The sequence below is a fragment of the Talaromyces stipitatus genome, genomic scaffold (genome assembly GCF_000003125.1).
Source record: "Talaromyces stipitatus ATCC 10500 scf_1105507295527 genomic scaffold, whole genome shotgun sequence".
Classification (NCBI taxonomy): Eukaryota; Fungi; Ascomycota; class Eurotiomycetes; order Eurotiales; family Trichocomaceae; genus Talaromyces; species Talaromyces stipitatus.
In genome coordinates this window covers 327,588-352,439 of record NW_002990114.1, presented here as the reverse complement: position 1 = coordinate 352,439, position 24,852 = coordinate 327,588, and the positions used below count along the sequence as shown (strand labels likewise).

The 24,852-nt window shown below is 46.7% G+C and overlaps 9 protein-coding genes across 9 annotated transcripts, besides 1 other annotated feature; 5 read left to right on the top strand and 4 right to left on the bottom strand.

Moving 5' to 3' along the window:
* Nucleotides 1-21: 21 nt before the first annotated feature.
* TSTA_081770 (uncharacterized protein) lies at nt 22-3,151 on the bottom strand (the record flags this gene model as incomplete). The annotated part of the gene is made up of 4 exons (XM_002477862.1): nt 22-970; nt 1,092-1,146; nt 1,197-2,120; nt 2,173-3,151. The coding sequence occupies 4 exons, from the start codon at nt 3,149-3,151 to the stop codon at nt 22-24; spliced, it is 2,907 nt and encodes a 968-aa protein (XP_002477907.1).
* A 483-nt stretch (nt 3,152-3,634) lies between these two features.
* TSTA_081760 (uncharacterized protein) lies at nt 3,635-4,213 on the bottom strand (the record flags this gene model as incomplete). The annotated part of the gene is made up of 2 exons (XM_002477861.1): nt 3,871-4,213; nt 3,635-3,821 (listed from the first exon to the last, which is right to left on the bottom strand). Exons 1-2 carry the CDS (start codon nt 4,167-4,169, stop codon nt 3,635-3,637), a joined length of 486 nt encoding a protein of 161 aa, XP_002477906.1. The 5' UTR covers nt 4,170-4,213.
* A 619-nt stretch (nt 4,214-4,832) lies between these two features.
* On the top strand, nt 4,833-5,481 carry TSTA_081750 (uncharacterized protein; the record flags this gene model as incomplete). The annotated part of the gene is made up of 2 exons (XM_002477860.1): nt 4,833-4,838; nt 4,897-5,481. The coding sequence occupies 2 exons, from the start codon at nt 4,833-4,835 to the stop codon at nt 5,479-5,481; spliced, it is 591 nt and encodes a 196-aa protein (XP_002477905.1).
* Nucleotides 5,482-6,463: 982 nt separating this feature from the next.
* Nucleotides 6,464-6,572: a microsatellite.
* A 557-nt stretch (nt 6,573-7,129) lies between these two features.
* Nucleotides 7,130-7,646, top strand: TSTA_081740 (uncharacterized protein; the record flags this gene model as incomplete). The annotated part of the gene is made up of 2 exons (XM_002477859.1): nt 7,130-7,561; nt 7,584-7,646. The coding sequence occupies 2 exons, from the start codon at nt 7,130-7,132 to the stop codon at nt 7,644-7,646; spliced, it is 495 nt and encodes a 164-aa protein (XP_002477904.1).
* Nucleotides 7,647-8,301: 655 nt separating this feature from the next.
* On the bottom strand, nt 8,302-8,859 carry TSTA_081730 (uncharacterized protein; the record flags this gene model as incomplete). The annotated part of the gene is made up of 3 exons (XM_002477858.1): nt 8,302-8,516; nt 8,565-8,760; nt 8,818-8,859. 3 exons carry the CDS (start codon nt 8,857-8,859, stop codon nt 8,302-8,304), a joined length of 453 nt encoding a protein of 150 aa, XP_002477903.1.
* A 1,566-nt stretch (nt 8,860-10,425) lies between these two features.
* TSTA_081720 (hydroxyindole O-methyltransferase, putative) lies at nt 10,426-11,879 on the bottom strand (the record flags this gene model as incomplete). Its single annotated transcript, XM_002477857.1, has 4 exons — nt 10,426-11,248; nt 11,305-11,428; nt 11,482-11,611; nt 11,661-11,879. 4 exons carry the CDS (start codon nt 11,877-11,879, stop codon nt 10,426-10,428), a joined length of 1,296 nt encoding a protein of 431 aa, XP_002477902.1.
* A 388-nt stretch (nt 11,880-12,267) lies between these two features.
* On the top strand, nt 12,268-13,539 carry TSTA_081710 (uncharacterized protein; the record flags this gene model as incomplete). The annotated part of the gene is made up of 5 exons (XM_002477856.1): nt 12,268-12,426; nt 12,476-12,842; nt 12,896-13,013; nt 13,100-13,126; nt 13,176-13,539. 5 exons carry the CDS (start codon nt 12,268-12,270, stop codon nt 13,537-13,539), a joined length of 1,035 nt encoding a protein of 344 aa, XP_002477901.1.
* A 3,065-nt stretch (nt 13,540-16,604) lies between these two features.
* TSTA_081700 (uncharacterized protein) lies at nt 16,605-17,436 on the top strand (the record flags this gene model as incomplete). The annotated part of the gene is made up of 4 exons (XM_002477855.1): nt 16,605-16,844; nt 16,891-16,993; nt 17,050-17,240; nt 17,296-17,436. 4 exons carry the CDS (start codon nt 16,605-16,607, stop codon nt 17,434-17,436), a joined length of 675 nt encoding a protein of 224 aa, XP_002477900.1.
* Nucleotides 17,437-22,415: 4,979 nt separating this feature from the next.
* Nucleotides 22,416-24,619, top strand: TSTA_081690 (uncharacterized protein; the record flags this gene model as incomplete). The annotated part of the gene is made up of 4 exons (XM_002477854.1): nt 22,416-22,821; nt 22,869-23,164; nt 23,211-23,428; nt 23,470-24,619. 4 exons carry the CDS (start codon nt 22,416-22,418, stop codon nt 24,617-24,619), a joined length of 2,070 nt encoding a protein of 689 aa, XP_002477899.1.
* Between the last annotated feature and the right edge of the window lie 233 nt (nt 24,620-24,852).

The following is a 24,852-nucleotide window of genomic DNA, read 5'->3' as shown; positions in this document are numbered from 1 at the left end:
AACCCAGCACACACTTTGAGGTCACTGCACGCGAACCCTCTTCTTTCTCCACTCCTGACCCGCAGAGTCCAGATTACGTCTTCTTCGTCGACCTCGAAAAGGAAGGCGGCCACACTCACATGCCGCGCATGGCTGTCTACTAGGCTGCCCATGATCGATTCTCCCAAAGGGCACATCCAGCTGTTGCCGACACACCAGCTTAGCCGCAGTGGTAGGGAATGAATTCAGGTTCCATCTTTTCTCCCGGCCGGATTTGATGTAGATGTGAAGCAACTGGTCGCTGTTGCGGCAGAGTAAAGACACGGGCCAGCAGAAGCGGTTACAGGAAGGGCAGATATCCCGGTCAGGAACCAACCAACCGAGACGATGTTGATCAGTGACAAACTCTAATGGGTGTGGGGCCAACCGCTCCATTGCCGCCACAAGAAGGCGAGCAGACCCTTTACAACGGATGGTACCGTAGAGCCTGAAGGGTGATTGATCAACCGAAGGGCAAGCATCAAGCTCAAAAAAGAACCGGGCAGTGAGGAGATCCAACGCGGCATCTTTCGCCATCGTGGCACTTCCAGGGTAACGCAAGACGAGGTCTCGGTAGCGATCGATCATTTCGACGTTGTCCAAGGCTGACGAGGTCTCTTCCAAGGGAACATTCAATCGGCGGAAGTTCTGGGAAATGGACTCATCGAGTTGGCTCTTCATTTCTTTCCACTTACCTTCCGGTTCCAGACACTTCATCCACGCACTGAAAGCGCGGCGGGGAAATCCATCCAGAAATGAATTTCGAAAATGGGGCAAACTACCTCCGGATGGTGGTGGCGTACTACCCGTACCAAGCGATAGCAATCGAGCTGGTTCGCGACAGGAGGGCCAGATCAGTCGAACTGTCCGGCGAGCGATCCCTCCGGCAAAATTATCTGTCAGACCCCCATCCTGGAAGGTTCCCACGGACAGATCAATGGGGGGGAAAATACTGTAAGTATCAGCAGCGTCCACAAGACTCCCTACATTGACTTACAATGGCGCCGCGGCGGTTGCATAAGCTCTGTGCTGGATTCAGTATATTCCTGTAAACGCGAAGGGGGCTCACGTACGCTTCGCACACCTTAGGTTCATGCTCAATGTTGCCAGGTCGAATAAGTCGGTAGCCTGCAGTAGCATTAGCGCTGTACACGGTGAACGGAGTGCACTTGGCTTACCGCAATCATCTGCCGTGCTATCCGCCGCGTTAAAGTTACCAATCATCACAGCTTCGGTCTTCGTGCCAATACTGGTTGCTACTACTCCGAACTTTGTACTAGACCGGATAGTTCCAGACGGGCCAGCGCTGATACTTCGGAAAACAGGCTGATCTCCATAAAGGTGCTGGAGTACCTCACCAAAAATCGAGCCATCGTAACAACTGTCATGTCTCCACCATGAGTACCACTGGCGCAAGCGCAACATGACCGTACGGGGCAACCAAGGGAAAGCGGGTGGACGCCGCTTTTGGAATATGCATCGAGCCAGTTGGCTGAAGATCTCTGCGCACACCGAGACGGGCAAATCCAATGCGTGCAAACCGAGGTCAATGAGCCCGCCTGAGCTCGTTCCAACGTCCAGATCAATAAGATCTTGTAATCGACATGGGCCGAGATACTCCTGGATTAAAATGAGGAATTCAAGAGGTATTGCTCCGCGGGTCCCGCCGCCGTCAATCGCGAGCACGGTGGGATCCATCGTGGGAGGCAATGTCTCGATGGCCATCGAAATCGTGGCACAGCACAGCAAACACCGATCCACATCGTAGTGGTGTTCCTTATCTGCGGCTGGATGTCCAAATTTCTGAGCGCAAAGATCACACAGCGGGTGGTCGCATGGAGTGAAATGCTGCGCCGCCCGAACCACACAATACAGACATGCGCGATTTGATTTCACCGCAGAGTAGTGACCCTTTTGGGAAATCAAAAATTTTTTCCGCAGTTCTAGAGCTGTTACGGCGTCGCTGCGAAGGGGAGCAAATTCAATTAGCATTGCGTCTTCCACTAAGTCCACCCATTTCATTGGCGAAGATAGATTAGTGGAGAATGAATGAGAAATATCAGCGCGATAGAATGTTTGGTACACTAGCCGGGGATCCATCACTAGACCACTTGTGTCAGTTCTTTAACGCTCACATCGAAGATGGGAGCTTACGGGGCATTTCAGGACGATAATGGTCCATAATCAGCGCGGACGCAATAAATCGCGCACTATCAAAGTCGGATAGTCCTGAAGCGACACAAAGTTCGTAGACACGGTTGACTTTTTCTCCGATGTCTGGAGGTATCTCCTTCGGCGCACGGCACGAGCGCACGAAGTCGAACGAATGTTCATTAGACTTAGCGAGGTGTTTAATTGCAAAATGCAAATACCTTTCCAATTCCGTCGTAGATACTCGCCCAATGTAATCTTGACGGAGGGTTTGAATTTCCTGCGAGTGCATCAGCAACAACACCTTGAGCCGGTCATAGTCCGGGTCGGGAACACGCTCTCCACCCGTCATGGGAAATATGCTTATTTCCGAGAAATTTCCCGAATGTTGGCTGTAGTCAACGGCACTGGACCAATTAGTCTTTTCAGGGTCTCCCACAATGATGATCAGACGCGGACGAGTCTTGGCTGGGAGGCCATTAACCGACTCGTGGTTCCCGATGAGTTTCGTTATGTCATATCCGGGGCGACAGTCCTCTAGGAACAGACACACAACATCGGCGAAGAGGAAGAGGACTTGAGAGTACAGGCTGCGATGAACCTCAGCAGCAGTGGTGCTCCCGCTCCACTCAATCGGAAAGATGCTTCCTCGCCTGGCGACTTTCGAGTAACTGACCGTAGAATCATCCCATGGATCCCCATCAGCAAAGAAAATGGGGGATTTGGAGTGCAAGCTCGCTGCATCTCCCCTCAGACGAATTGTCGTGTAGGAATCCGCCCTAACGAAAGTGTTCTCGGCAAAGATCGCTTGCAAGCATTCATTTTTCCGATCGGAGCCGAGAAAGGCCCACACTCGAGGGTACTGCGTAGCCGGATTGGGCATTTTCTCCATTAAGCGGCATAGCGCCGCGTGTTCCTGAATGGAAAAGGAAGTGCCACTTGCGGCTACATCCAACCAACGTCCGCCCTGCATCCGTGCCATGTTATCACGATTGCTGTACATTTAAGTGTTGGCTGGAAACACGATCCCTTATAAATAAATAAGAAATTGAATTTACTAACTGCCTGGTTGGTTTCATAGTACTATGCACTGGTGAAAATATATCTTTGCTAGTTCGTTTGATTTTGTCTGACTCATTCTTCGTATGATGAACACAGCGGCCAACGGTGGAATCTACTGCAAACACTTGAATCGATCCAACGGCATCATTTCATACCTGCCGCTTCGGGGAAATGGCGATTGGAGAGGTTTGTCTCGATATAGATCGTGAACGGACCAGCTAAAAACAAAAGGCACGATTCAAATGTGTCGTTTAGGCCTACAAAGCAGACAGTGTTACAATGCGATAGATCGTCTCTCGAAAGACATTATGAAACAAGTTTTATTCGGACAAAATAAATTGGTATCAGATCCTAGCACCGTTCCGCTTTCCAAGCATTTGCAGATCAGACGTTCACACGTTGGTCAGCGTTTATGGGATAATCGTGTCTCTCGACGCGTTCGAGGCCCATGTCTTCGACGAGGATCCGTATCCGGTGGTTGTTCCTTCCGCTGCGACAATACTTTGATTGCTTCGAGGATCTTTTGGCACCAGGCATCCGTCTCTTCCGTGTTCTCGTGTAGCATTGCCATCATCACACCGAGCTGCGTCCTAAATTGTTTGAGATCAAGGTAATGACTAAGTATGAAGAGGTTTTTACCTGACTTGAGACTCCAACGATGCCACCCGCTCCGTTAGGGCTTGGATCACTAGGGACTGGTCGACCACTTCATCTTGCTCTGTAATGGTCGCATCGTCTGGCGGCTCAGACAACCCCGCCCTGATCTCTCCTGTGCCCCAGCCACTGCCTGTGCACTGGGCAAGTGGTTGCTGAAAGACCTCGTGAATTTCATTAAAACACCGCGCGTCCGCTTGACCCTCAAACAGCTTCTGCATCCACTCCGAATCCAACTCAACAAACATGTCCGAAGGGGACTGATTATGAGAAGTCATAGCCATATATCATATAAAAGGGCATGAGGAAGCAAAGAATAGAATGGCTCGCTCAAAAAGAATGGATCGAGGTAGGATCCAGATGCTTTTAAACCAAGGTAGGGCACTTCGCAATGTAGTCAGCTTGGGCTCTCGAACTTTAGAGAGGGACCCCGTTCATGATTGGCAAGGGGATCTGCGGGCTCAGGAACCGCTATCATTTAATTGGATAATATTTGCGACGGCTCGGCCCGGTACCGTGGTTAACCCCTGTCAACAGGTCATGTGAGGTGACATCGCTCATCTCGTTGGCTTTTTTAACAACGCTTGATTGGCCACTAGTACTTCACATTCTGGAGTGTGCCCACTTCGACCCTAAGTGAGGTTGTCTTCTTGCTATACCATTTCAGGCAAGCACTCAAGCCCTCATAAACTTCAAATGGAAGTAATGCTGAACAACGAGGTCACGTAGAATCTATTAATGGAAGTGCTCCCAGTTGAAGCGATATCCAACTGGGTGAGATCCGTCCGATACAGCTCCGCCCGAATATACTCAGAACCGAGTGGTGCACTTCGGAAACAAGATGGCTCCAGCTATATAATGGCAGTAGCTGTTAAATGTTCTCAGCTAGGGTATGCTGGCAATCAGGTCAAGAATATTCGCTGCTGCAACGGACCAGGTTGATCGAAATGCCGGTAAGTCTCCCGTTGACCGTCGAGTCAGAGCTCTGTAGCTTACCTTTGCCACTCCCAGGGGACTAGTGAACACCAACACGATACACAACCTGGAGTAACCCGGGACACAATGGAATATAGCCCAGCGTACATTACTCGTTTGGAGCTGCGCTTGGACAAGGTTCGGGCAAACCTTCAGCGGTGTCGTGAGCGCTGCGCCGAGCACCAATCTCAGCTGGTGCAGATCCGAGATGCGCGTCAGGAACTCGAAATGCACGTAATCCAATTGGAAGACCAGCACAAAGTTCTCTTGACAAGCTGGCAGGAGCTGAATCAGGAGAAAGCAGAGCTGGAGTCCCGATATATCCACATCTGTTTCATGAACAGGTCTTTGCTGCAGATACTGTCAAAGGGAAGGGACGTGGATATATTCGGGTTGGAACGACTGTTTGTGGAGCATGGGAAACAACAGTATACGATAGACGGGCTTCGCGATCAACTACGATATCAGGAAGCTCAGGTGCGGGCCGCTTTGTGTTTGCTGCAGAATGTACAGAGCCCGTACTCCCCAGATGATGACACCGATTCAGAAGCCACTACCACCCTCGATCCAAATCGCGCTGGTGAGGTGTCATCGTATGGGAACACGCATCATCATAATTAAGTAGAGAACATTTTTTCATCGATTGCCAACACACTCTAACACAATTCAAACTCGGTTCTGCTGCTTCCTGATCACTTTCTTCCTATAATCTTCATTATATCTATAGCTCTTTTACCCCATTTTTTCAGTAGCCTTACTGAATTAGTACAAAAAGATGAACCACTCCAAGCCGCATCGTCTATATCCAATAGAGGAGGTAACACCTGTTGATCACCATATTCTCCATGCAGGTGGCTCGACGTCCACTCTTGAGCGGCTTCCCTCGCGACTTCAACAGTCGAAAAATCGCAGGTCCATGAGTGTGAGAGATGAATTGGAGGAGCTAGCTTATGAAAATAGCTACCTCAAGGCTGAACTCGCCTGGCACCAAGAAACACGGCAGGTACTCCTGCAGCTTCAAGAAAAGACCTTCGAAGCCATGTCAGTCCTTCGGGGAGCATTGATCGAAACGAATTCGCGATTGCGTCAATGCGAGGAACGATATTTGGAGCTATGGGGAATTACGCCAGGCAGCAGGATCCACGAAACAGCAATCTAGCTCAGTGGCGAGCTCATCAATCGCCCCTAGTTTTCCGACTCCGATGGGATGTCTTCTAAGCTAGAGGCTACATATTATGACTCCTTTCCCCAAACATACTTTGATCTATTGCCAACTCCATTTGGAACGAGTTTTTTGTTTGTTCTCGAATCATAATATCAATAGTGGGCAATGAGAATGGGTGTTGGAGCACAACTTCAGCACAACTTCAGTTTAGTCACCTAACGTATAAGTAGATATATAAACATCTGCCCACCCCTTGCATATACTAGAATCGATCCACTAAGATGCAGCTCAATAATTTTAGAGTAGCAATGATGAAAGTATTTCTAGTGCTGTTTTTTGTAGGGCAGCCATTGGCATTCAACTTTGGGCCCTGTCCCATTCTGGGCCTTAGTGCTTGTGGACGTCGCGAAAATTCTTCGATTACGCTAAGCACATCTACATCTATGTCTACATCCATTTCGTCTACATCCATCTCGTCCACATCCATCTCGTCCACATCCATCTCGTCCACATCCATCTCGTCCACATCTATCTCGTCCACATCCATTTCGTCTGCATCCAGTTTCCCTGCGCCTAGGTCAAGTTCATTTTTATCGACATCGTATACGACAAGCACGTCGCCTCTTTCAATATTATGGATTTCAACGCCTATCGCCCTGGCTCCGACGACTTTAATTACGGCAACAGTGCCCGTTGTATCAACTCCAAGTACTTCAGCTATACTGGTGGATCATTCCATGTCTTCTGATGCACCATCTGAGCGGATCACTACAGTGCCCCCCACCTCGCTTTGGACTAGCACTGTGGTTATCACGAAAACGACGGTTGTCTGGATGACACGCTGATCTCATGCATCTCGACAAAGTGATGATTTCGTCAATAGAATTGACTCAATCTGGTGGCGCCAGTCACAGAGTAGCTTGGGAAAAGCTTAACTACTTCTATTCTATAGTCTTTCGCAAAGTACTAATTGGCATGGTGTAAAGCTAGCATTCTCCGTTATCTCCAAGTTGTGTAGGTAGTAAATGCTTACAGTATTGCCCGCAGATATTTAAACGTAACATGGGCCCCTGCTGAAATAACATTCTCGAATAATAAGACAATATGGCACTATTATCCAACTTCTCATCACCTGCCCATCGATGGCTGATCAGCGGTTTATGGACAACCTTTGCCTTGGGTGGAATGGTATCTCTTGCTTTGGCTCTTTCGATGCTCCTAGACTCAAGACTGGCAGAGACCGGGCTCTCCTTTCTCAAAGTAGGTTTCAAAGCGCCTGTAGATATAAATGCTGATCTGGTCAAGTTCAACTTTTCAACCCTCCTGCCGACGCAGTACCTTTACGACCGTAGCCAAGATCTGGTCGACATCCCAAGCGTCACGTTCACTGATGTTCAACCTATTTTATCAAGCTTACCGCCTGTTGTTGGGAGTGCAGCCTCGGAAGTCCAGGCAGCCCAGAGTACCGTACGCTCGGAGCTGTGGACCATCGCGACGGACGCTGCCGCTGCCATTCAGTCAGAAGTCGCTGCAACGGTACCCAAAAATATGTCCCTAGGACTTGAGAAACTTTGTCTTGGGTGGGAAAATGAAACCAGGAATTGCTACCTCCTTCCATTAAATATATCATCAATGATTCCCAGTGCCTTTGATGATATTCTCGGGGACCCACTTCAGCAACTTCAAGAGATCGAGGATTCTTTGGTAACGACCATCTTAAAAACCGTCCGCCGGTCACTTATGGCTGGAATTGTGCTTCTTCTAGCATTTTCACTAATCTTACTCTTTTGGGAGTTTCCAAATGAGCTCTGGCGCAGAGCTATCATGGCCCCGCTGGGAATAACATGCTTGATGGTGCCGTTCTTGATTTCGACTGTTGTTCTGTTTGTGGTGCAGACAGGAATCAAAAATAAGCTTGCGAGCAACTCTTACATATCAGCCGAGAATGGTGATGCTAGCACGCTGGGCTTGATCGGGTTAATATTCTCCGCTGTGACATTTGCTGCAGCAGTAGGAATAACGATGCTCTAGAGTTCATGCAGTCACGCATACGCAACAGTCATCAAGGGTATGGGAAGTCAAGTCATATGGAAGGGGTTCTATCATTATTTTTTATTCTTTTTCCGTATAAATGTTATTACGTTACTGTACTGAAAATTTCTTTGATACTGTACAATTTCGCAGTCTTTTCATTGTCATAATAAATATGAATCGCATTTATCTCGCTGCTACGACCTCTATCGATCCAAGGAGATATCTCTAATAATCCGCAATCTCTAAGGCTCTCCATCGAGGACATACAAAATATCATCATTCACCCAACTTGTCCATTCAATAGCGTCAAACATTTCCAAATCGTATCTTCCTGGATATGTTGGTAGAAACGTATCGCCCTCCAATTCCGCGGGGGTGTAGGGAAGCTCTTCGGTCGTATCCGAATCATATCCTTTGTCCATTAACTTTGGGACGCCGTCAGAGCTATCAGTTAATCCTATCCTTGAATTAGCTGCGCTCAAAAGGTGAATTGGTTTTCACAGACCATGTACTAGATTTTGCAGAGACATCCGGTTGTCCACCGGAGTAATATCCTCAATTTTTATTTCTATACTCTGCTCCGTTTTGTGGGCTCGAATGTCGAATGGCAAGATTTGTTGCACGTGAGCTATCGTCTTCTGGAACTCTGCCGCATCCAACAGTATCAGGCTCTTTAGATGTTCAGCCAATTGGACAGCAAGCTGGGGGTAAAAAATCAGTATGGTAAGAAGCGCGTATAGAATTCAGCACCGTCTCACCTGGCCGGGCTCCACCGAGTTTTGGGTTGTATTGAGATCCATTTGAAATGATCCAGTTAAGATTTCACACGGACAGTCACCGACGTTATTGCTTGGAGATTTTAGGTACCGTGATCAACGAGCTGGGAAGGTTATAGAGACAATCGACTTTGCATCAAATCTTTATATATCAAGGATCCAATTGATCACTCACCAATTATGAAGGGAACTGGACGTCAATCAATGACACTATACAGGTAGGGCCGATTTCAAATGGAATCGGCAGCAGTCGGACTGTTGCCAGTTGGATCGGTACGAGTTGGATCGGTATCAGATGGATCGATGTGGGACTTAATAAATTGCTTCGCACCGAATGGTGCTCGCTGTAGCCCGCCGGCGTATATATTGAGAACACATTCGGTCGCAGACGGATCACTACCATTGAGTCTATTGATTTCGATACCATCCTTTGAATTCCACACCGAGTTGATTCCATTTAAGTCCGACGCTGGTTCTTTGGTCACAAGGCACTATAGTAACGGAATCATGATGAATAGCAGCATCACAATGCGAGCAATTTACCACATGGCACTGGCCGGCGGCGGAATACTTGTATCAGTCGTAACGTGGCTATGTTGGATCATCTACAGTACGTCTGGATTGTTACGGTCTCTTGAGATCAAACTAATGTGAATAAACAGACCAGTGGTGGGAGCCTACCGTAGTGAATCATTGTTCGCTAGCCACGGTGATAGGATGTGCTCTGAGGCACGATCGGACAAATTTAAACGCATGCATTATCTTCATCACGGTGGGCGTTCTCACAGGGGTTTGGAGGACCCGGACACTTCGGTCATAGCTCGGATCGACTGCATGGCGGCTAGCTTACCTCCACACATGCTTTACTGCTGTACATACCCACATTATGGATCCAGATCGTGACAATTGAACTATCCGACCCACAACATCTAAAAATTTGCCATTTTTCTTTAACGCTGTCTTTCCGCAGGTATTCCGTAGTTGCTTCGTAAACCCACCGTCAGTGGGGCTAAAATCTGCGTGTAGTCTAATCTAATAAGCGGACGTTGCCGTAAAGGGAAACCCCATTACTAGAAAGGGCTAAGCCATATCTCGAACCAGAACTCTAATGATCCTCCGCACAGTCGACAGGACGAAGGTTTACACTAAAAAGTGGCTAGACCTCTGCTCCATCTCTTGATGTCTACGAATCGCTTGTAGCAGCTGAGAAAGTGGACAGAGAAACGGTATGTGCAATGATGACCTTCTACTTTCTGCTTGGCGGTGCTGAATTGCATAGAGTTTATCAATCATTATATACGAATTCCTCTGAGTCACAACGCGAGTAACTAGGTTGGACTAGAATGGATACAGAAAGTTCAGAATGTGTTCATGGCGGATTCTATCGCTTACGAATCCGATGGATGCGTGGCCAGACAGACCAAAAACAAGCAGATGTTAGGCCATGGGAATTTAGGATCTCGTCACAGTATAGAGGATCGAAATTCAGCAAGAATTATGAATATACACCGCCGCACTCGGACTTCCATCCGACGTGATCAATGTACGTGTGAATAGTTGCTATATCTTTACCAATAGTTTCTGACTAGCTCAAGCTAGTTGACACTCGATCAGACTCTCTACTCCATTGACATGACTCCAGATGTTAACAATCCGAAACCCGGCCATTTCCAGTAGCTGGCGCCATTCATTCTCCCTCCGCTCGCGAGCGGAAACCAGGGTCATGAGCATAAGGTCCAGACCGGTGATCTGCCAGTCGGCCCCGAGGTCAGGGACGACATTCTCGTTAATTAGCAACTTGCTGTATCCAGGAGTCATGGCTGCTGCGATCCGCTTCAGGATCAAATGGCATTCGTGGTCGGGCCAATCGTGTAGGACGGAATGTAGGTAGTATGCCCTGGCACCTGGAACAGTTAGATCCCGCAGCTGTAGAAGTGATCGAATTGGTGTCAAACCTTTGATGGGTTGTTCCGTAAAGAAGTCATGAGCCATCGCTTCTACCTTTCCCAGATTCCCAGAAATTGGCTGGATAACGTCGCCCTTGTCTTGGACGATCAATCTTCCCGGGGCAAATGGATGCTTGCGGTGGAACTCTGCAAGATCGTGACCAAGGCCGCCACCAACGTCCACCAGCAGGACCGCATCCGAGTCAGACTTTGCTCCGGTTAAGAGTGCCTCTTCAACCGGGTAGAAATCGAGGTCCATCCAGCTCGGGCGCCCCTGATGGTACGCGCTCATATGGTTGTTGAATTGCTGGCATACCGCCGGATGATCGGACGCCCATGAGAACCAGTGCTGGGAGGTTCCATACGCAAACTGGAAAGGTCCTGCTGTCGCGTCATCTGGGTTGCGGTACCCGACAGACTGGAAATACGCGGGAAGCTTGTAGATTGCTCTCATTGCTCCTTCCGCCCTAGACAAAATTAGTCGCAATACGGAAAAAGCGATGAAGATCGCGAAGCGACTTACATGCAAGTAAAGCCGTCCGCATACTTGGGGAGAGCCAGCGTCAAAGACAAGCTGGTGGGGAAATATACATCCACTGCGCGCTCCTGGACCACGCCCATGGCGGCTAAGTGCTTCATGATTCGACCTGAAAGAATATTAACTGGCTGGTACCCCGCGGTCTTTGGACAGGTCACGAACCAAGTAATGCTGGATCGGTCTGAGTAGCTTCGGAGAGTTGAATGACGGAGATCGGGCTATCGGGGTTCTTTCCCATCGTCGAAAAGATACCACAATCGATAGCGGTGATGATCGCTCCGTACAATGTCGGCTGAAATATTGGTTAGACGCTTGGTCTCATTTAGGGATGCGCACCTCACCTCCGCCCAGCACAGTCTGAGAACTGTCTCTCGAGGGGTCTCTAGGGCCTGCACAAGAGCCCGAGCCAATCGAAGCAAAGAGAGACGGTGACGCTCATTGCCAGGAGAATCACTATAAGATATCATCTCCCCAATCAATGATTTTACGCTGGGCCCATCACCAGCCTGGATTGCGACTCCATCCAGTTGGGATGTGTGGTCAAAATGGTCTTGTGCCATGGTGATGAAGTAGGCAATACGATTTCTCTTGCTAATCGAAAGTGATTACGATCGACTGAGTTGACGGTTCTCACACCACGCTCGCATCGCTCCCTTTTATACCCGGTCGTACCAGGGCGTACCAGGTCACAAAAGTGGGCCCAACTGACACCGGTTCGAGGTACAACGATTTAAATCGAAAACTCATCGAATCAGTACCATTGATAGCCTTTGACTCTCTACAACCTCAATACCATCTCCGTGTGAATTGTGCCTCGAAGCTGCAACGAACGACCCGATTGATCTAGCGGATCGACGCAATCCGAACCTAACAAGTGTGTACTTTATATATCTTGAGCAAGATGTTTCTGCCATCCATGATTGATAAGTTCTAATTCAATCATACATCATGGCACAGGACCCAACACAGGACAGAGGGACGGTCATCCTTGTTGCAATGTGGAGCACCACATCAATAGCAACAATCTTTGTCGGCGCTAGATTGTATACGCGTGCCAAAATAGTGAGAAGTCTGGGTCTAGACGATTATCTGATCTCCTTGTCAATTGTAAGACTGCACTTCATGACATCTGCTCTTACAAGTCTGATAATTCCAGCTTCTTGGCCTTCTTTTCGTGAGCCTTACGACCGCTTCCGTCAGAGCCGGAGACGGTCGACATGCTGACTCGCTAACACCTCATGCGTTCGAACGGGCAGCACTTTTGAACACGGCCGGATTTGCCCCTGGGATCCTGTCCTTTGTTATCCCAAAATTGGGAGTGGTCGCCCTTCTGTGCCGAATCTTTAACCCAACGCAGCGCTGGAAAATCTTTATCTGGTCATTCGTCGGGGGAGGCGGTTTATTGATTTGCGGTTGCATCGTCATCATATATGCACAGTGTAATCCAACCAAGGCTTTGTGGACGGGGGTGGGAAACTGTTGGAACCCAAGCATCCTGGTCGACTATTCGATCTTTGCAGGCGGTACGTAGATAGGCTATCGCCAGAAATATCGAAAAATATCTGACGGCCTCTAGCGCTCTCGGCTGTTATCGATATCTTTCTTGCTATCTACCCTGCCGCAATCTTGTGGCGGTTGCAGCTGCCCCTAAGAAGGAAGGTTTTGCTTCTGGTGGCCTTTGCACTGGGCGCTTGGTGAGTCACCGGAACAATGGACGCAACGCCGTGCTAACTTGTCAGTGCTGCTGTTGTCGCAGTTGTAAAATGCACTCATATTCCAGGATTAGCAGACGAATCCGATTCTACTTGTGAGTAAACAAGATGCAAGAGGCTCTACTGTGCTGACTATATGTCCAGACAGCACCTCAGAGCTTGTAATCTGGACAAAGTAATGACTTCTATTGGATCGCCATGGACATTGTTGCTGACATATTTCAGTGCGGAGTCAAATGCAGTCATTATCGCCGCCTGTATCCCGACGATCATACCTCTGATAGAGATGCTATTCTTCACGAGAAATGCGAAGAGCTTCCAACTTCGCAGTGAGCATGAAATGTGGGCTCCCACAGCGCCGTCGTGTGTGAGACCGGCACTAAGTCCATTTTGGAAAATCAATGTAGATGGTAGCCGCCAAATTCGACGACCGAATGACAACAATCGCAATCAGATTTCTGTCAACGAAATACGAAGAACGGACGAGATATCTGTTTTCATTGACTGATTTCTAGAAGCACTGTTTTAGAGGCGCTGGCCACTCAGATCGCTTCGAGGTAGTAGAGTTCGACACTACATATGAAAACTCGAAACTATGCACAACTCTATGGATCATTTTATCCTTACATAAATCCGTTTCCTTTGACCTTTATTGTGCATGATATGGAATTTAATAGTTGAGAGATAGTTGTATAGTTCATTTCATATATCCCGAGCTCAGCATAGTAGCTAGCACTTCAATGCCAGACGATTGCTGAAACGTCATGGATTCCAGAGTACTGATGATTTCAGCAATCAATGCTAACCATCCGGCTGTGTTACCTGGTGTCGATACCATAAAAATGAATGTAAATATAGCTTCGAGGATTAGTAGAGACCAGTGCCGAGCAGCAGAATAAGTATGAGGCGAATGAAGCAATGAGGGCTCCTCTTTTTTCATATGTGTCCTCGCATGGCACAACCCACCTAGAGAGCAGCTGCGCCTCTCTAGCTGCCACGTCATCCTGCTGGCTTTTCTAAAACTAGAAGCGTGTTATAATATCGAGAGTCGTTCGAGTTATCGTCTGAAGAGATGTCGAGGATTAGGTAAGCTAAACCTAATCAAGGAAAGCCTACAACATTGATACAAGGAAAATTCGAGAATTGAAGTCACAAGATTGAATCTACGAATCAACTTTACAGCTCTGTGTCGAGAATCTTCTATTTGAGATTGCGTGGATGGGATTCTCAAGCATAAATAGTGTCCAACAATCCCCTCAAGATGTAGATAGAAGAGTGGGCAGAATAAGGTCAATATCAATATTTCCACTATAAAGATATCTTTGAGTATTAAGCTTAACTGAGTTTGTGCTAGTGCACTGCAAGTTCCGATAAGAGATGTCGGAACGTTGGTTTACTAGAGCGATGACTAAGCGAAGGCGAGCACTAAACAATACGTATATGGAGCTAGGTCTATTTTCCGGCACTCCTCTAAAACCACTATCTAGGAGTATTGAACCTGTTTTTATATACAAGATTCCATAGAAGTGATATCACCAAAAGTAGACACTTGTGCAAATCGAACTTTCTAGAGATAGGCTGTAAAGTTGATTTGTAATGTTCAATATCGCGTCGGAATGTGATGCCAATTCTCGAAATTTCTTGATACGCAAATCTTGTCCTATTCCAAAATTGGTTTAGCTCATTCTGAGTTCCAACAAGAGACAATACTCACGTGATGAACTGATCCACCAATCTGTATATGTGACATCCGCCCGTGGATATTCTGATTCTTCTTAAAACTTACAAATTCCTCATCTACCTAGCGCCATCCTGAAATCAAAATGGTGAGCTCATGAATGTCACACAACTTGGTTGATTGCTTAGCTAACTTGATGCTCTAGTCTCTTGTGCAAATTTATCCCGCCATCGGCTCGCAGCTTAGAGACGAAGTTGTTCTTGAGTATGAATTTATGTTCGGTTAATTTCGAAAGTGTTGACTTTTCTTAGTATCATTGCAGTCCATGGGCTTGACTATGCGGACGCAACAGGGACATGCGCAGGCTCTTCGTGGTGCGAACCGGCAGGGGAGGTTTGGCTCAGTGTATTCCTTCGTGAGAACAACATAAAAGCGAGGCTATTTCTTTACGAATATGACTCCCTGGATGTATCTACCAGGGGGATGACTTGATACGTCAAATCAGCACCGCCAGAACGAATGTTGTAGGTGGCTTCTTTGCGCTGTTGCTCAAAAGACACGGCTACTGACAACCACACCAGCAGAGCCCAATCATTCTTATCGGCCACGGTCTTGGAGGTTTTCTTATCAAGCAAGTACGTTCAACGATTGTGCCCTAATTAGAATACTACTGACCAAAGTGATGCGCTTTAGGCCTTGGTGAATGCTACGCAAAGAAGTGATTGGTCTGCGATCAAAAACGCCACGTAAGTTAATTCTACAGGCTATGACACAGAGCAACAGATGTTAAATGTACAAGGCGTGGTATCTTGTTCTTTGGGACACCTCATACATTGAATCGTCAATCCTCCTCACGTTGGTTGAACGCTTTCATCCCCGCGGCATGGAATCGTAAAAAACCAAGCTCTTATAATCCGCAGCTTCTTCCAAGGCTTGATGAATTCCGTGAACAGGTTGAGGACTACCAGTTCATTTCTTTTTACGGTGATGCAGATGAAGTAAGATCTCCTGATGTCATCCTCAGCCACAGATTGCATTCACTAAACTTTCTTCTAGGTCGTCCCATTTGAATCAGCAGTGATGCAGCTACCAGGCCATCGAGAGACACAAGTGCGACTGACTTCGAGCCACCATTGTCTCTGTATGCTCATGGTTGGCTTTGATAACTATCGAAAAGTTACACGGAACCTATTACAGCCTATGGGCACCTTTGAGATGTTGATTTAGAGCGAATTATCAGATTCGAATTGAAGTATACAAAGGATTTTACGATCTTACTAGACGCCAATCAAAAATAGTTCCACAGTATAGAAGCGATTGAGTGGAGTAGCATACTCGCAGAATAGTATTCTTTTGAATGTATTTTGCATACGTGTTACCTATTGGAATGGTTCCCCTATGATTTGCTGAATTCACGATCGGTACGATCACATCATTTGATACAATACGATTTGGTTAGAGGCGAATCCGATCCGTTCGGGGGTACCAATCTGTCTGCCGGTGCTTCGGCCACAATCAGAAGCAGAAACTCGACTATGCATAGCGTCATCTATCGACTTGCGTGATATATAATCAAGGAGCTTCGCTTCCTCTCTTTCTCACCTGATACGATCCGAATTTTCCTACAAGATACCTACGGCCTAGAATCGGACTGCATACACAGAATGAGCGAAAGAACTACTTTTGTACCACTTACTGACATCAAGGGATCGAAATCGGAGACGGTTCCCTGTGACAAAACATCAAGTCTGGAAAACTGCGAATTGTCTGATCCTGGCAGCGTTAAAAAGGGCTGTTTAGAGCTCACAGCTCCTGAAGGTCTACCTGCGTCTCGGTTGGACCGGGTGTTTGTCAACTTTGGTAAAAAGAGCCCAAGAGGCTTTTATGGCATCGAAATGGGCTGTATCTCTCGCCCGATCGCCTTCGTCAAACGGGTAGTGGTTCCCGATATCGATAGGCGACGAAAGGTGTTGCATAAAACGTGCCACCCTAACTTGGTTAATCTGACGGACGTGTTTATCAACCAGGAGACCGTCTATTTCACCTACGAGAAGTCCGGGTTGTCTCTGAGAGAACTCCAGGACATGGACGACGTCACTTTTGACCGAATTGCTGTCGCCACTATCTGTAAAGAGGTTGGTCCATTGCCACGTCTTACCAACTTGGGCTAAATGATTCAAGGTCCTGAAAGGGTTGATTTATATGCAAGAAGAGTTGGGACTTCACCACGGACACTTGGATTCGGACTGTGTTTACGTGAACGAGGATGGTCAAGTCAAAATAGGTAGGCGATCGGCCTAGATTGGAAATTCGTTCACTGACCGGGTTTGTGTTCTGCAGGAGACGTTGGCAATAGCATGCTGGCGAAAGAAGAAAACCAGGGCACGGCCCATGATATTCAATCAGTGTATAATCTTGCAGCAGATCTCCTAGACTTGTCGACAAGCTCGGAGAAGGACACCATGTCCTTCCACTTGGCAGAGGACTTTACACTCTTACCATCCGATGTGACGTTTCAGGAAGTTATGACTGTAGGTCTGCAGGCCTCGATGTTAAAAATCATCTCTGCTAATAATGAAACGATAGCATCCATTTCTTGCAATTGCGCAAGATCCATGGTATTTGGCGTACCTTGGATTGATGTATACCTTTGGTCTTCAGCAACACACATGGTTCAAGACTCCGTTGGAGCAGGGTAAAGGAAGAAAATTCTCTGAGAGGAGCTAATAAATAGCATGTTTTCCTTAATCGTGAATATTGCTGTTTGCTTCGCTCTGAAAGAGTTACGAGCTGAGAAACGAATTTCACAGATATCTTTATAGATACAACAACGTGACATCAATGCAATGAGTCTGCCGAAATTGATTAAAATAAGTACATAAAATGGTAATATCTAAAGTATAAATCACAATGGCCAGCCACATCTGTGTTTCCTTTGCCTGGATCCAAGAACTTTTGGGAACATTACGGTAACGACAGTACCAATGAGGAAGGTCCGATATTTCTTAACAAAGAACTCCTGTACTGATCACCGATTTAGGAAAGCCTCAATTCTATTCGCAATGTCGTCCGAGTCAATTTCAGGAAGAGGCTCCTCGCTCAACAAACACCTAACGAACGGGTCAAGTATATTAAATATTCGCACGGCTTCTGGATAGTAATGGCAAATGTAGTCGACGAGGTCGTCAGTCTTCATCCAAGGATATGCCCAGTTTTCACTACGTCGCGTAAGCTTTAATGATACAGAATTTAGCAATTGTGAGGTCCATACACTCGTGAGTATAAAGGGCCACCGGCCAAAATCAAACAACCATAAGAAAGTTTCGTGGATACCTCATCCCATCTCTGTCCTCGTAACCGCTGTCTTTTGTACTTTTCTGTGATTGTATTTCGAGAAGTAGACTCCTTCCACATGGGTTGTAACGAGCTTAAACGTATCCTAGTTGCCCGTGAAGTTGCATTAGATGACCACGGCATACTTGACACTAGATCACGATGTTTCCGACTTTCAATCACATTTTCGATTCTTCTGTGGATGCGATCCGACAATTTGCTATATATAGGGGGTTGATATGACGTTCCTATGTTGCCTATTTCTCTCTCATTGAGGTGACTTTCGTTCTGTCCTGGGAATGAATATCTGACGAAATCGGCGATTGCGGGCGGGAAAAGCGTGTTCGGTCGTCGTATTAGCGCGCATATTCGAAGACTATACCTCCATTCATTTCGTAATTGTTGCTGAATCTCATCCTCCAATTGCTTATCATCGAATTTTGCGGAAACCTCCATCTGTTTGATACAATGGAAGTACTTAGATTACTGTAGTTCTTGCTGTAATCTGGGATCATTAGTTGGACTTAACGTTATGAAAAATGTTCGAGGGCTTTATGTCGATGTCGAGGCTAAATTTCGGATAGAGTTAGTATTGGTTCGAGCTGGTGTCACTTCCAGTTAGTGTCACCTCCAGTTGGTGTCACCTCCAGTTGGTGTCACTTCCAGTTGGTGTCACTTCCAATTGGTGTCACTTCCAATTGGCGTTTGTACCAGTCAGGATCGGGTTTCTATGTGGGTCAATGATAGCGTTCACTTTACCTTGTTGAGTGGGGCATTATTGAAGCTTTTTTAAGGGACTACAGAGTCCTACTAATATAATTACTACTGGATCGTTGCCGTTACTCCCGCCATCGAACATTCCACGGCGTAACCCAGCATTTGGGCATTAAATCTACCTTGCCGTCACTGCTTAAGTGTCTAGATCAGCTACATCCCCGACTACTTTCAGTCAGCCCGCTATGATATGCGGTGACAGGCGTGGGTGCTTTGATGTATCTTCATTACTTTGTCCGTTGTCTAATCTTCTCCTGGTAGATTCGCCCTTCATTGACAGCATCAATGACCCGCCGCCGCCTTATTCAGAGAGTGATAATCGGACTGTGCCAAGTACGTCCGGGGAGGAAACCCCGCCCCTGCTGCCAGAGGGGCGTTGGGACCTGGCATGCAGTATCGGCGTGCAGAATGGGTTCTTGCAGTTAGATCACAGAAGTGAACCCATATGGACGCCCAGTGTCCCCGCCATTACTCTTGACAGCTCTGTGTATCAACGCGACGGATTCTGCATTAAAGTAGGTGAATCTGGGATTCATGTGACCAACCGATTGTATCATTGGACATGCGACGGAAATACGGATGCAGGGAACCTCCTGTTGAGAAAACGAGATACGATATCCCTGATTAGTTTGGGGCCTCGCTTATTTTTATTCCAGCGGACGATACTGAAAAATGGCCGGGACCGAGGCTTTTGCAGTGATACAAAAAGCTGCCTCGAATTTAAATTGCAAAGTCCGAATATCTGGACAGTCACAGGACCAGATATTTACCAGATCGATGGTTTCGCCTCTGATGTCGTGGTACAGTCGTCAAAATTCCTAAGGCTCTGGGATGCGAACAAGCAGAGGTTCAGATGGGAGAGAAAAGAATCAGTTCTTGGACATATTTGTGGTTTTGTTGGAAAATGCTTCTTGAGAGAAATAGAGCCAGGATATTATATATTGCATGAGAGGGAAACTGGGAGAGTTTATGGCAATTTCCGTCTTCCTTGCCATCGAGTTTTCCACTACCAGGACGAAATTACCCGATTTGGCCCAGTAGTCAGTACGGGTGGTTTATTGGTGTTCAAACCATGCCGAAGAGCGTTTCTGATAATTCGTATTCACAAACGAAAAGTACATGCCCGTATATGGGAATCAGCGGAGGACATAAAAGGCCATTTAGTGCTACGTGGAGGTCTTGAAAATCTCGAGTTGAGACTGATTGGACAGAGGCCTAATTGGAATATATATGAGGCAACAGAGCGAGTTCATAGGAATGGCTTTCTCGCAAAGAAAATGCTGCATAGAAGATAGTCAAATACCATGACAACACAGTGGATGGATGGATGGATGCTTTCATTTACCCTGACCTCTCGCTACGCTAGCGATATGCAGATTACTATCACTATCAGTATCCTTGTAGGTCTAACTACAGTCATCGTCGCGGTTCTCACGGGCGAACTTCATGCCTCGCCTAGGGGCCTGTGGTTGGCCTTTGCCTTTGATCCCGTTCTAGTAGGCCCTTTGACCCACAGCTACTAAACCTTTGAGATGCTTCTGCGAAATCCAGCACCGCACCTAAGACACTGCAGATCTGCTAGTAATCCTTCGATATTTCGCTCCAAGCATGAGCGGTACATTCCCAAAAACTTCGCCCACCTCTTTCCGTAGTACCTGTAAGACGATATCCTCCACGCTCCAGTTTGGAGGATTCTGTTGGATTGTATATAACAATCTCTAGCGGTTTATCTCAACGTATCAAATTATGTATGCACAAGATGTGGGAATCCTTGATCCTTGTTGTTCTTGTTCTTGTCTCTAGGTACAGTCCAGGTGGAAGATATCTTTTTCCCCTTATTCAGTGGATCAGTGTGTGGCTCGCTATTATTGGCTGACAAATCTCTTCTGTCTGATTGGTTGAATCAGCTTAGCTAATCCAACAGGTTCTGATACGAATACGAGGCGGTCCGCTATTAATGCCTTAGACAAAAAAACCGCTTTGTCAGACGTCAACGGTGTTCTCCAAGGTATAGTGTTTGTGCTTTCCAGGACACCTCCAATATAAATCCTACATTTATAAGCATGCTACTCATGCAGAATAATCTCTGTGATAGTTTCCCAAATTTTGACGTGGAAACTTTGCGTTCATGATATAAATTATTGGTCCGGCAAAGCTTCAGTGTGCAATTAAATTGCTATAGGCAGGATGAGGCGTTCTACATTAACATGCCGGATCCGCAAAGAAGGATTTCCTTAGTAGAGAAAGAGAATATGTTTCGGGACGCGTTTCAGGACGAGGCTGTGGCTTTGGAAATGCCACCTACCCCATCATCAGATGACCTTAGATTACGTTAAGTTACATTATTACTCATCATCTAGATCAAATAACGAGATTAGATGCAGGAAACAGAAGCAAGTAAGTACGCGGTGTAAGGCTCTGATATACCAATTCCACAATTAGCTACGGTACTTTCACGTTGGACCACCCATCCTTTCTGAACAAGACCGACACCAACGGATCACACACCGAGGTCGATCAGAGAAGGCAGAAAACACAATAAACTTGAAGGGACAACATGAAAAATTTTAACAACTTCTAGGACTGTATCTGATGTAGTAAGTTTTTTAATCTAGTTTTGTTTTCTGGCAATAGAACGACCGTTGAAAATGTAGGCTGCAAGAGACACTGTTCTGACGTGTAGCTTCGAGCATTATGTTTCTGGAGGGCGGAAATCGATAATCTGAACAGACCAAGCTCAGTCGTATATCTAAGAAAAACCTGGAAGTAACTACCTGTCAAATCCTCCAGTCTACTTAAAGCTTTAGCATAACGCCCGTAAGCGAATTTTTTCCTGCTCTTCCGTGACCACAAAGCCTTGTCGGATTTGACGGCGGAGAAGTAGAATCTGATAATGAGTATCCAGGGCTTCAAAGATAAGGAGCAGCAAAGGGACTTCAAGGTTGCTTGGTTGATGCGTCCTCTTTCTGCCAGCTTTTCCAGGAGTGGCCACTCGTAGAAATTTTTAATCTGTTTCCAGTCTGATGCCTCATTAGAACATGATATTGGGTAATAGGAGACTGACAAACCATGTCTCACGTAAAGTGGAGGCTCTTGTAGGCAATTTCCGGTGGAAGAGTCGATCATTTTCATTTACAAATGAAGAAGACAATTTTAAGAGGCCAACTGATATTAGATGACATTACCGGGGCTTTTATCATAAGGATACGACGTATGAAATATCGCCTATTCAAAACTTGGCGCATTTTCCGAGTTTCAATTTTGGAAACGGTGAGTTTAAGGCTGAAGTGTTCTGGTAAATTCAAATGAACCCACTGTGTTGTTTTTGTTCAGTTGGTGCCAGTCAGTGTTGGTGCCAGTTGGTGTCGGTGCCAATTGGTGCCAGTCCCATTCGATGTTATAGCTATCCACATGTACGTCGGACTTCCGTCGTGCTTCTGATTCTTACTAAATAGACTACGACTTGTACTCTAAAATGAAATGGTATGCAGAACCCATGCGCTAATATTATATAATACATATCACCATCATTCATCTGCATCGCTTTCCCAGCCTTAGAGAAGAGCTACGCTCATGCATAACAATATTACTTGCACAGCATGCATCGAGTGATTTTCAGCGAGTCAGAATGGAGAACAGATCAGGAGCGTCGAGCGAAGTATTTGGGAACAGCGAAAGTCAAGATCAACCAGATACTACTACCCTTGGAATATGATCAAGACAAAGTCCAAGGCTTACGAGACTTATTCTACAGACAGGGCTGTGATCGACTTTCTCCGCGGAATCATGTTGTCGCGGTGATATCCAAGGAGAACCTGTTGGCCACCTGCTACAATAGCCATATTAATATTGAAGCATTAATCAATAATCGTTCGGATAGCTATCACCAGCTTGACTTTCCTATTGGACAATTGGAGTGCCTTCAAGGACAGCACCGTCTCAGGGCCGGAAAGGAATACTTAGCTCCTTCAGATCAGTGGTGGCCGGTGGATTTGTACGCAGACGGTAAGTTTACAGGAGTGGGGATGAACATGAGTTCTGATTGCTTGCAGATATCAGTGACGAGCTGCGAACTGAGTTGGCCGAAGAATATTCCAACGAAAATGCACCGAGTGACGGTGAGATCTATCGTAAAATTCGACAGTACCAGTACGAAGCCAGTGCTCGTTTTGAAAAACGGTGGTGGGACCGATTAAGCCCAACTAAAATGAAACGGCTACGACAGCTTTCACAGCCGGAACATGCGTACATTCGCTCGGCCTTTGACGCATTACTTCCCATTCCTGGCCTGTGGAAAGGCTTGAGAATTGGGAATCTTTCCCGGGTTCTTGCGTTGAAATGTGAAGAGGTGCGCGGCTACTGCGAAGTTGATTTTCTTCTACTGACTTCAATAGGAGATTGTCCATTACCTACACTTTGTGAAGAACTTCTGGTCTTCGCTCGTACATGATGACGAGACTCAAATGAATAAGATCGACAGTGTGACAGTGGAAAGACTTCAACTTTTGGCTCCCGGAATTTCGCCAGGCGACCGTAAAGTAGTCCAAGGCCTGGTGCTGAGCGGCCAGGTGTTCGGTGCTTCAGCGCATCCGAACGCAGATCCATATGGAGTGTCCTACATCGTAAATATGAGTTGATACCTTCGCTTCACAGCTTTTTCAAAGACATGTCATATCTGGAGGCTTGCGCGAACTGTATGAAACGACTAGTGGTTCTTCCCAAACTTGGCTTCACAATCTGCTCGGCAATGAAAGCGTCCTACCAGGGAGAGGATTGTGATGAGTCCTACGTCATTCAGGATTCGGAGACGAGTTTTCGACGCTGCTTGGGAACTGTGCATGACCGCCGAGATTTTGGATACCGACAACTGTGGTTGTTTGCAATGAGACATTACCCCAAGATGCCGAAGGCTTCTGAGAGCAATGATCTCCTCGCAGCAGCCAGATGCGAGGATGCGGACGAACGCATCATTCATAATATGGCAAACCTTGCTACCCGTCTAGGTTTTGCATCACCCCTGATTGACCAGATTCTACAGCAATCCCCAGATCGACATCTAGCTCGTGCAGCACTGTTGAAAGCTAGAGAACCAATTTGCTACCGCTACGAGACGCTCGAAGCTCTCGTTACCCGCATTACCGAATGTTTTGATGAAGCTGTCCCTGTCAACAGCCAGCCAGAACGCCGTCACTTTGCCCCACGAACTGTACCACTGCGTACTAGATGCGGAAAACCTCGTCTTGAGGATCACGAGGAGGAGCAAAACTTTCTCTTCCTTGACCAGATTCACACAGAAATAGCAGCAGACAACGTGGTCTCTGCATTTTATGTGAGACAATGCGTCTATTTTGCCTTTTTCGGAAAGACTTCTGTAACACCACGTGTTTGGCGCGACGAAATTACTCCCCAATCTCCTCTTTTTGTGCCAGATAGTAGCCAAGATAGGGGGTTTAGACAATGCAGATCGTCGATCCTTTCTGATTCAGTGCGAAGTTTTCATGCCAGGGAAGATGCCGGGCAGATAAAGCAACGGCAACCGAACCAAGAACGCCACGTAAGGCGTCGCCAACGGAAACAAGAGCGAAGACAATATGAACGGCATTGGAATCGAGACGGTCCCAGCAGAGTGCCGAGTTGGGAGAGAGATGATACAGAATCCTTCCAGGAGCGACCTTTGCCAAGCTTTAATCCTCGCACTGGAAGAACTTCAGCCCTTGGACATGTGGAAGAAACACTGGGTCTCAATGATGTCGACTCTGAATCGATACGATTTGATAGGTCGGTCACAGAAGGTCGCGAATAAAAAATGGCCACCATTCATGCATGAAAATGAGTTGAGAGCGGTTCACAAAGTCGCTACTGAAGCTGAAACAATAACCATCAAGTCATGTGCATGGGCGCCCATAGGGCATAAATTTCTGCTAGTGGTATATCACTAATTATGACCTAGCGAATCACAAATGAAACAGACCTGCAGAACTATGTAGATCTAGAATATTTGAGTTTTGATTCGAAAGATTGGACGACCTTTTTCGC